This window comes from Populus nigra, chromosome 11 (assembly GCF_951802175.1).
Source record: "Populus nigra chromosome 11, ddPopNigr1.1, whole genome shotgun sequence".
In the NCBI taxonomy this organism is placed as follows: domain Eukaryota; kingdom Viridiplantae; phylum Streptophyta; class Magnoliopsida; order Malpighiales; family Salicaceae; genus Populus; species Populus nigra.
This window is the reverse complement of record NC_084862.1, coordinates 1,369,041-1,380,060: the sequence shown is the minus strand read 5'-3', so window position 1 is coordinate 1,380,060 and position 11,020 is coordinate 1,369,041. Positions and strand designations below refer to the sequence as shown.

Genomic DNA, 11,020 nt, shown 5'->3' with positions numbered 1-11,020 from the left:
GGATACCTTCAAAACTCTTTCCTTCTTACCCTCTACTCCTACACGTTAAACAAAGAACTTAAGATAAAGGTAATATTAATCAAAGAACTTAAGCATACATTAAGCATAGCAAATCGCAGTTTCCTACAAGAATTTAAATTTGCCATGAGGAGAGGCTCTTGGGAATTGGAATAGATTTTCAAACATGCTTTAGCAAGAACCTCAGCAGCTCCATTTCCTTCTGACACTTCTTAGGAAGCCAGTCTTTGTCCCTCCCTGCATACTTTGATTCCATGCTGTTCTTATCCCAATAATGCTGTGTAGTCTGATAGTCTTCAGCTTGGGTGACAGACTCCGTAAAGTGGCCTTTTGTGATTCTAAGTATTAGTCTCCTTTCTTGAATTAATGCTTCTTCTGGAACTTTTAATGTATCTAAAAATTCAATTTGCTACATTACATGTATATACATTATACACAGTAGAAAGATAGATGGATGAAAAGGACAAACTGTGAAAAGTTACAAGCACTCACATAAACATAGGAGGAAGATGTGACTTCAAGAGTCAGTGGCTCAAGCTCTGGTGAGCTCCTCAACAAGTGAAACGTCCCTGGAAGCTCCCATTTTCTTAGCCAAGTTTCTAATGTCAAACATTTGCGAATTGAGATGGAAGGTTACATATTAATCGTCTCACCCACTGAAAACATCTTTGCTCGTAGAACAGGAAAGAACAAAGTGAAGAAGAAATATGAAGACCATACATTGATATAATACACATTTATGATTGGAAAGTTGGAATGCAAACAATTGTCTTGAGTTTCTCTACAATGATTATGAATGTGTAGTCTCTGTAATTAACAACTTATCAGTAAGAGCAAATTAAAATTAACATACCATTGAAAAGATTTATAGGCACATTTGGGATTGTGTCCAGGATCTGTTCTGTTCCCAGATTTCAATAAAAAAAATTAATAAGCTGAAAGAACTTTGACTTGACTCAGATCACCCTCAGCAGTTTGTTAAAAGCTTCATCATCTACAAGATTTTCTAGCTTAAGCTGAAAACCAAGCTCTACTCTCTCCAGGCAAGTGCAGGACCTATCTTCAATCATGTAGTCCTCAAAGTCCAATTCTCCCCAAAGAGACAATGAGTGTACATTTGGAGCGCAAATCTTCAGATCCTTACTATTCCACCCATACTGTTTTAAATAACCTAAGCACAAACTCTTCACGTTCTTCCCATTCAGATTCTCGCATTTCATATCATTACACTCCAAGATAACCAACTTCTGCAGCGAAGGACTGTCAGACAAAATTATATTCAATTTCTCATCACCGAGATCATCACTCTCTCTCCGTGATAAGCTTAGGGCCAATTAACGGACCTTATATTATAAAAACAGAAATATGCCAGTTCCAGATGACAAAGGTCATCTTTATACATGGTAAATGAAGCTCTTCAACCAGCCTTTTAACAGCGTAATGAATCCGTGTATAGATAGTTGACTCGAACTCATGTTTGTGTACAAAGAGGGAAAAAACAGCTCAAGACAATTAGATACCAACTAGTTAGGGATATCACGCTACATTATGGGTAACATTCCAAACTAAGTTCTAATGTATATATATAAAAAAGAAGCTATGAATCTGTGGACATGTGTTTTGATAGTATAATATTTCAAAATTGAAAATTAAAAAGATGATGTTTGTACAAATTAAAAAATCTAAAAAAATAAATCACATAAACAACTGTTAATGCTAATTAAATACTAAATAGAGAGTTTATTTTTTTTTTTGTGTAAAAAACAAAAAATAAATGTAAGTGTAAATATTTGAACTAATAATGTAGTCACTTTTTGATTTTTTTATTTAATTGTGTGGAAATAAAAATGAATATTTGTAAAAAACATAATGATTTGAATTCTCATGAAAAAGATATATATTTAATATTTAGTCAAAATTATCGTTTCATATTAATTTTTTAATTTGAAAAACATATCTTTTCTAATAACAGTATAGTAATTTATTAGATAAAGAATAAAGGAAATTAAAATAAAAATTAGAAAAATTCTATTGATTTGAAATAAAGAGTAGAGAATGTATCTCTCTAATTTATTACACAAACATGTCATTTTTTTTTTAAGAAGTATTGTTTTTCTAATTTTTTTTTAAACACAGGTTATTGTGAGCCAACTTTTAGATACCAGACTAAATTTTCATAGTGCAAAACCAGCCTTTACACAGCTCTTTCTCGATCCATGACCGGTGGCTCCGAGAGGTTTTTCTAGTACTCGAGTTCTGAAGAAGCAAACCCCAAGTCTCTGTCAAAGTCTCTGTCAAAGAACCATCTAAACTTAAAAGTTTAAACTGTTAGATAAGGTTCACAATATGATTTATATTATTTTTTAACACACCCTCTCAAGTGAAAGTCCTTTGGACTTGAAACTTGCAAATGCTCATATTACCTTGTGCTTAATTTTTATCAAATAAATAGGGATGGTGAGATTCGAACTCGTGACCGCTTGGTCATCAAGGCTCTAATACCATGTCAAAGAACCATCTCAACCTAAAAGTTTAAACTGTTAGGTGAGGTTCAAGATATGATTTATATTATTCTCTAACAGCTCCTAGTTGATATACGGCTAGATTACCACCTTGGGGTAGTTTTTTAAAATCATAATCATATATATATTTTTTAAAAAAATTACTTTGACGATTTTAATAAAATATAAGAAACACATTAAATAAATAGCTAGTGATATCCTGAATGCTGTCAAATTTTCGCAGCATCTCATTACTGAAGTGAGTTTTTATAGTGTATAAATATAAATATACATTTTGGTGTGCATGGCTTTAGTGAGTAAAAACTAGATGAAACTTGACTAGACAATATGAGAGAGGTCATAATTAGTTGTTCTGTGAGAGAGGTGAGGCAGAAATCCTATTCTGTCAGGTTTTAATTCGAGTCTAAATGATGGATTTATAACTCTAAAACCGTGTTTTTTTTTTTTTTACTACAATTGGGTATTGTTCTACATTCACAAAACATTGTGAATTTATTGTTTTTTTTTTAATAATAATTCATTTTGATCCTTAAAATTTTATTTTGTATAATTTGATCTTAATTAAATGTTAATTTCTTATGATTTCTTAGTCAAGAGTAAAATTAAAAGAATGAGAACTAAAATAAAAAAGACATCAAATATAGGTGGCGCACTAGAGATTTCAAGCAAAATACATTTAGGTCCTTAATCTTTAAAAATAATGTCATTCATGCAATTCAGGTCTCTTGAAATTTTAAAAAATTAATTTTGATACACAAGTTTATTTATGTTATTTTTTAGTCTAAGGTTAAAGAGAGGAGAGAGATAAGTGTTGTCAAATTCTAATAATAAGAGAGAAAGTCAATGTTCACTCTATTTTCGACCACCAAAATGGGTTTTATTAGTGTCCACGGGTTCCTAGATATGAGAGGGGCTCCATAATGGTTGTTTAGAGTCTTAATGTTGCATAAAAATTCAGATTTAAGCTGGAAAAACCAAAACTAACCTGATTTGATTTAAAATTTTTGGGTTTTTTTGGGTATTTAGAGTTGATGAAATGATTTTGGGTGTTATAAAGGTGTTGGTGAAGTGCTTTGAGGTTGCAATGACTTAAAATCGAGTCTTTTTACCAAAAGAGGTGTTGCCTCAATTTTTCAGCCACAACTATAGTGGTCAGAATCTGGGCTCACAGACGATACATCATTTATGCATTTTTGTTTCAAATAAAAAAATAGAATCAAGCTCAAGCACGCGAGGTTGGGCTTGAATGCCCACCCACGCGGGACATAGGCTGTTTTCTATGCTTTTTTAAGGAGTAAATATAAATTTAAGGTAAATAATTATTGAACTAGACTGATTCCATGGCCCGAAATACATGTTTGATGAGTTAAGTTATAACATTTTTTTTTCTTCTAATCTTGCTTTCTTTAATTGACATCTTCTTTGAATGTCTTTTTTCTTAAATAATTTTTAAATTTATGATTGAATTAATAACCTTTATCTGTGATTTGTTTTCTTATTTAACCTTTTTTGGATAGAGATTTTTTTAATGGTGTTGCGTGTATTTAGTTTTTGGAAAGAATATTCTAATTAATCTATAATGCTTTTTAAATTTTTTCATATAGATGAACTTTATATTTTAAAATAAAAAATATTTATTTCAGATAATATTTATAATATGTGTAGCATTGCATAATATTTTTATTATCGTTTAATTAAACAAATTCAACAAGCATAATCGAGTAAATAGCCCATCTTGTGAGATTAAATATGTTGATTTATTTTTGTTTCTTGATTTTTTTAATTTTAATTTTAGTTATTGTTAATGATTTTTTTTCTCGTTTATTAATACATAAAATTCTCAATTTATTTGATTACATACATGAACGTCTTAATTTATATATATTTTTAATGTATAAAAACACATAAAAAGAGTTAGTATAAATAATTTTTTTATAAAAAAAAATACTGACCCATGGTAAAGCAGAGTCAAGTAGCAAGCTTATAAGGATGGGCAACGCCAAAAAGTTAAGAAAATTCAGAGCCAATTTGCAACTTGGTTGAGAAAGACTAAATTGCATGCTATTTTATTATAATAAATAACGAATCCAGACAGATTCCTCGCCAGCTAATTAAAAATGACTCTAAAAAATCAATGCAGATGCCTTTATAAATATGAATTATTAATTAAAGAACTCTTAACTTGCTTGAAAATGAGTCCAAATTATTAAACTCTATGCTAATTAAGAAACGTTTATTATAATTAAAGACATTAAACAATTCACATTGACTCCTAAAAATCGATGCAGATCCATCATAGACAAGACTTATTAAATTAAGATTTCTTAAATTGCTTGCAAATGACTTCAAAGTCTAAGCTATCCTTATAAGAGACCGGTAATCATTATATAACTAGTTGCATTGACCTGTGTGATGTCATGGATTAATTATTTTATATAAAAATATTAAAAAAAAATCTAAAAATATTAGATTTTTTTAAAAAATTATATTCAAAGCATATAAAAATATTATAATTATAATTATGAAAATTCATTAAAATAAAAAAACACAAAGAAAAAACTAAAAAAAAGCCCATAAAGACATATAAAAACAGAAAAAAAAACAAAAAAATAAAAAAGAAAAAAAAACAATATATATATATATATTATAATATAATTATATAGTTATAATTATAATAATTATTATATATAAGTATATTTAAAAGGCTATCCTTTTAGTATATTGTTAATATATATATAATATAATATGATTATCTCTCTATATTTGAAAATTAATAAGGATGAAATGATGGATAAGGAAACCACTGGGATATTATTTGAGGTTGCCATGTGGCTGACCATGATTGGCACGGGGACAATGATTATCGCATTCGTTACGAGTACGTATGCAGCTCTAGTACTTTCATTGGGGCTTGCCATCAACACTTATCTCATTGGTCGAACTTCTTCCTGCTTGTGTACGTATTGTTTAGGATCATTGACAGGGATTTACGAGATGAGATTTAGTAGTGAAAACATTTTAAATAATTGTTTTTGAAAAAAATTATGACGTCATATGGTAATTGATGCGTATCACAAGACTTGTGGTCACAAACTCTGACACTAATTTTTATTTTTCTATTCATGACAAAAATTTAGTACAGCTAAATTTATTTTCCAACTACAATTTGCTTTGATGGTTTGTTTATTAATCAAGATTGTACTTGTAAAGTCTTTGTTTTTTATTTAAAAAGTGTTATTAATTTTTTTATAATTTTAAATTATTTTAATATACTAATATTAAAATAAATTTTTTAAAATAAAAAATATTTTTAAAAACAACTAAACAAAATATTCTGAAAAGTCGGGAAATGCCAAGTTTCATTCTCCTATGGCTGCTGCGCCAGCCAGCGAGCTTGTTCCATGAAGTGGCTGGAATAATCTCATCGCCTTTATTGGATAGCATGTCAGACTTGACCAACCAGATAAGAAAAAAAGAAAAAAGAAACCAACTAGCTATGAATCTGTGGACTTGTGTTTTGATAGCATAAAATTTTTAAATTGAAAATTGAAAAGATACTGTTTGCATTTTTTTAAAACGAATTAAAAATATTTTAATTAGTAAATCACATAAAGAATGGTTAATCTAATTATAGGCTAAAACAGTTGGGTATTTTTTATATATATATAAAAAACAAAACATAAATGCAGGTGTAAATATTTAACCTAGTAAAATGGTTGTTTTTTGTTTATTTATTTAATTGTATAAAAATAAAAATAAATATTTGTAATAAAGATAGGTATTTAAATTTTCTGAAAAAAAATATATTTTTAATTAAAATTCTCTTTTCATAAAATAAAAATAATTAGTGTTTGTCATCAGCACTTGTCTCATTGTCTGATTTAATGTTTTTAAATAAAAAACATTTTTTTAAAAAAAAACCAACATCTAAAACTCTCTTTAAATACCCTTTTATCCAGGGAGGCAACAAACCACAGAAATCAGCAGCTTGTGATCAGTTGAGTGGAACCTCTTACCTTTGAGCCACATTGGTTTCTCCTCCCCTTCATTTGTTTACATTTCATTTAGTGAGTTTTTCTAAGCTACAAAATAGTATGGATCCTGTCTTGTTCAAAGCTGCAGAAGCAGGCAATATCGGTCCCTTTGAGAATTATCAAACCTGCAGCCTCAATCAGTTATTGACTCCAGACGAGAACACCATTCTTCATGTCTACTTGAAAAACCAAAGCAGTGAACCGGAATCCACTGATTTTGTTGATAAATTTCTTGAAAGGTGTCCACCACTGTTATTCCAAGCCAATAAGAGAGGAGAAACCCCCCTCCATTTGGCAGCAAGATATGGCCATTCCAATGTGGTAAAAGTCCTCATTGACCGTGCAAAAGCTCTACCTGCAGATCCGGAGAGCGGAGTAACTAAAGCTAAAATGATGTTGAGGATGACCAATGGAGAGCAAGATACAGCGTTGCACGAGGCAGCTCGAAATAGCCGGAGCCATGTGGTGGAAATATTGACTAAAGAGGACCCTGAGTTTTCATATCCCGCCAATGTTCTTGGAGAAACTCCACTTTATATTGCTGTTTCCAGTTTTGGTCAAGAACGAGAAAAGGTGATCGATGAAATCCTTACTAATTGCATCTCAGTGGACTATGGCGGCCCTAATGGTAGAACTGCTCTACACGCGGCAAGCGAGGTGGGAGATCATGGTAGGATTTTGTGCTCGAGTCTGGAGAATTAAATAATTTACATATAATATTGTAAACTATAATTTAAAAGCCACGTATATTTGATTTTATATATATATATATATATATATATATATATATATATATCCGAGTTTGCTTCATAATTAGCTTTTTTTTAAAAAAATAAAATAAAGTATACCACTAAAATTCTTTGTGTGAGTTTAGGTATTGGATATATAGTAACTCGCATAGACTATGTGAAATCTCTGTTGGTTTGGAAGGATAACATTTATTCATTGTTTTGTTGGTTTCAGGGACAGCAAGAAAATTGTTAGAAAAAGAAAAAACGTTGACGAAAACAACCGATGAGAACGGCTGGTCACCACTTCACTACGCTGCCTATAATATATGGTCTACTCGTATGGTGGAAGTATTACTAGAATGTGATGCGTCCGCGGCCTACATTGCTGAAACAGAGAAGAAGAGAACAGCTCTTCACATTGCTGCCATTCGAGGACTTGTAGACGTAATGAAAGAGATTGTTTCTCGATGTCCAGCTTGTTGTGAGCTAGTTGATAACAGAGGCTGGAATGCCCTTCACTATGCTGTGGCAAGTAAAGATAGAAAAGTATTCGAGGAATGTCTGAGGATTCCTGAACTTGCAAGACTTCAAACCGAGAAGGATGACAAAGGAAACACGCCCTTCCATCTAATTGCTGCTTTATCGCTGAACTGGGGAAGTTTTTTATTTAACGATAGTTGTGGTTATAGTAAATGGCAGACATATGGTCTTAATAAGCGAAAGCTAAGCATCAACGACATTTATCTTGGAGAATTTGCAGAGATACAGGTAATCAATCCTCTATGAATTAACTGTTGTGATAATTAATGCATCCATATATATATATATATATATATAAAATCAATTTCTCGATTTCTCAATCTGGGTTTTGAATATAATTAAATCACAGCAAACTAGTTTTTTATGACCGATTTTCATCTAGTTCCTTTGCAACTCCGATTCTTTTAGCTCCGCATCTTAATCATACCCACCAAATGGTCCCCATAACTTTTGTTCAGTTTCTCACTGTATTATTTTTTATTGGGATCAGTTTTGTAACCGGTATCATCTTAAAAGTATCTTCTGTTTCTAGTTTCGTTATAAAAATGTATTTTATTTAAAAAAATTAAATTAATATTTTTTTATAATTTTGATAAACTGAAATAAAAAATAAAATAAAATTTTAAAAAATATTTTAATATATTTTTAAATAAAAAACTTTTAAAAACCATTTATACCGTAATACTAAAAATAAAAGTGAAGTCATCGGAATAACTTAATAATCTTCTTTTTATTTGGAATGAAGTCATTTTATTGATTTTGTTAAGTTTTTCATCTATAATAACAGATTATGCATATGAATAGCATGTAACTGCTTAAAAAAACATATATTATTCAATAAAAAAACGAAAAGTAGTACAAATGAATGAAAAAATAAAATTAGTTAAAATTTTGAAAATCTGAAAATTAAAGTTGAAAAATCTAGTAGAAACTTAACATAATCTTACAAGCTATTAAGGAGAGTAGCAATAAACAATAATATGTAAAATCAATGGTATATAAAATTAAATCCACATCTTAGTTTTCTTTTCGGGGATAGTTGGGCTAATGTAAAGCATGCGGTTTAATTTCAACCAAATTAGTTTTTGTTGCCTTCTAATATATAGAGTAACAGAAAGGATTTGATTGCAAACAAATTAGTTGTGGAAACAAAAACAAAGGCAATGTTGATATATGATATTTGTTAAATAGCTGAAAATGATGGATATCTATGGTATTTTACCCTAAATATTTTGCAGAAAGAGATCCTAGAATCCCTTGACGATGTCGGCAGCGGACCGCTTGGCCGCTGGTTTATGGCTTTTAAAGGAGGGAATGATGGGAGAAACAAAGAGGAAGAGGAAGCTTTGAGTAAAGCAAGAGAGTCTCATCTAGTAGTTGCAGCGCTGATAGCAACGGTAACATTCGCAGCAGCATTCACTCTACCTGGCGGTTACAAGAGCGACCGAGGCACTGCAATTCTAGCTAAAAAAGCTGCTTTTATAGTATTTGTCATCTCAGATGCAATGTCAATGGTGCTCTCTATTTCTGCTGTTTTTATCCACTTTTTAATTTCGCTGATTAAAGGTTTTGAATTGTTCAAGGATGAAGAGTTAGATGAGAAAGTCGCTGTAAAATTATTTGGGGTTGCCACGTTGTTTACCATGATTGGCATGGGTACAATGATTATCGCATTCATCACCGGCATATACGCCGTTCTAGAATCTTCATTGGGGCTTGCCATCAGCACTTGTATCATTGGCCTGAGCTTTTTCTTCATTGTGTATTTAGTATTTAGGATCATTTTGAAGGATGTAGAAGATTAGGTTTCCTAGTGAAACAATCTATTTTAAATTTTTTATCAAATAAAACTCGATCTGATGTATTATTATAAATTTTTATTGTCATATGTTCAGAAATCATGTGATTGGTTGCAAAAATCAATTGTCAAATGTTTTATTTATTTTGTAATTGATGCTCATTACAAGTCAAATGGTCAAAAACTTTATACTATTTTTATTTATTTATTTATTCTTTCCTATTCTTGACCAAAATTTAGTGACATAAATATTAGTTGGGACAGCTAAATTTATTTTCCAAGTACAATTTGCTTTCATGGTTTGTTGATTAATCAAGATTGCACTTGCAAAGTGTTTGTTTTTGTTTTAAAAAAATATTATTAAATTTTTTTTTGTTTTTTTATTTTAAATTAATTTTTTATGATTTTATATTATTTTAATGTGTTAATTTTAAAAATAGATTTTAAAAAATAAAAATAAATTATTCTAATATATTTTTAAATAAATAATAATTTAAAATGCAATTATTATCACATTACAAAGAATGTCGCTTTCACCGTAAGAAAACTACTCTAAAAAATTGGGATATGCCAAGTTTCATTCTTTTATGCTGCTGTGCCAGCTAGCTAGCTTAATCATAATATCCATCATGTTCCTTTGCATCTCCGATTCTTTTAGCTCCGCATCTTAATCATATCCATTAAATGGGTCCACATAATTTTTGTTCAGTTTCTCACTGTATTATTTTCTATTTTCTATTATTTTCTAATGTAAAGCATGCGGTTCAATATATACAGTACTAACAAAAAGGATTTGATGGCAAACAAACTAGTTGTGGAAACAAAAACAAAGGCCTGGAAATTGATATATGATATTTGTTAAATAGTTAAAAATAATATATGATATTTTACCCTAAATATTTGGTAGAAAGAGATCCTAGAATCCCTTGAAAATGTTGGCAGTAGACCGCTTGGCCGCCGGCGCAAGGTTTTGGGAAGAGGGAATGGGGAGAGAAACAAAGGGGAAGAGGCTGCTATCAGTAAAGCAAAAGAGAGCATGTTTGGCAGTGTGGTTGTGAGTATTTTTCAAATAATTTTTCGTGTCAAAATGTGCCAATGATATTTTTTTATTTTTTAAAAATTATTTTTGACATCAGCACATCAAAACAATCCAAAATATACAAATCATATTAAATTTTAATTAAAAAAAATTTTAATTTTTTTAAAAATGCAGTTGCAACCGCGTTCCCAATCATATCCAGAGTTTCATCTAGTTGTTGCGGCGCATTCATCACGGGCTCATACACGGTTCTAGAATTTTTCTTGGGGCTTGCCATCAACACTTGTCTCATTGGTCTGAACTTCTTCTTCCTTGTATCTTTAGTGTTTATGTTCATT

The 11,020-nt window shown here is 30.3% G+C and overlaps 1 protein-coding gene across 1 annotated transcript; it reads left to right on the top strand.

Annotated features, from left to right (window-relative positions):
• Positions 1-6,522: 6,522 nt before the first annotated feature.
• Positions 6,523-9,650, top strand: LOC133668634 (ankyrin repeat-containing protein At5g02620-like). The gene is made up of 3 exons (XM_062088585.1): positions 6,523-7,244; positions 7,538-8,073; positions 9,084-9,650. The coding sequence occupies exons 1-3, from the start codon at positions 6,635-6,637 to the stop codon at positions 9,648-9,650; spliced, it is 1,713 nt and encodes a 570-aa protein (XP_061944569.1). The 5' UTR covers positions 6,523-6,634.
• Positions 9,651-11,020: the final 1,370 nt, after the last annotated feature.

Bases quoted from the DNA above. Each gene is read 5' to 3' on its own strand.
- LOC133668634 (XM_062088585.1), top strand. From the start codon at position 6,635: ATGGATCCTGTCTTGTTCAAAGCTGCAGAAGCAGGCAATATCGGTCCC. The intron at 7,245-7,537 runs GTAGGATTTTGT...TGTTGGTTTCAG, and splicing joins AAGCGAGGTGGGAGATCATG to GGACAGCAAGAAAATTGTTA. The intron at 8,074-9,083 runs GTAATCAATCCT...AATATTTTGCAG, and splicing joins GAGAATTTGCAGAGATACAG to AAAGAGATCCTAGAATCCCT.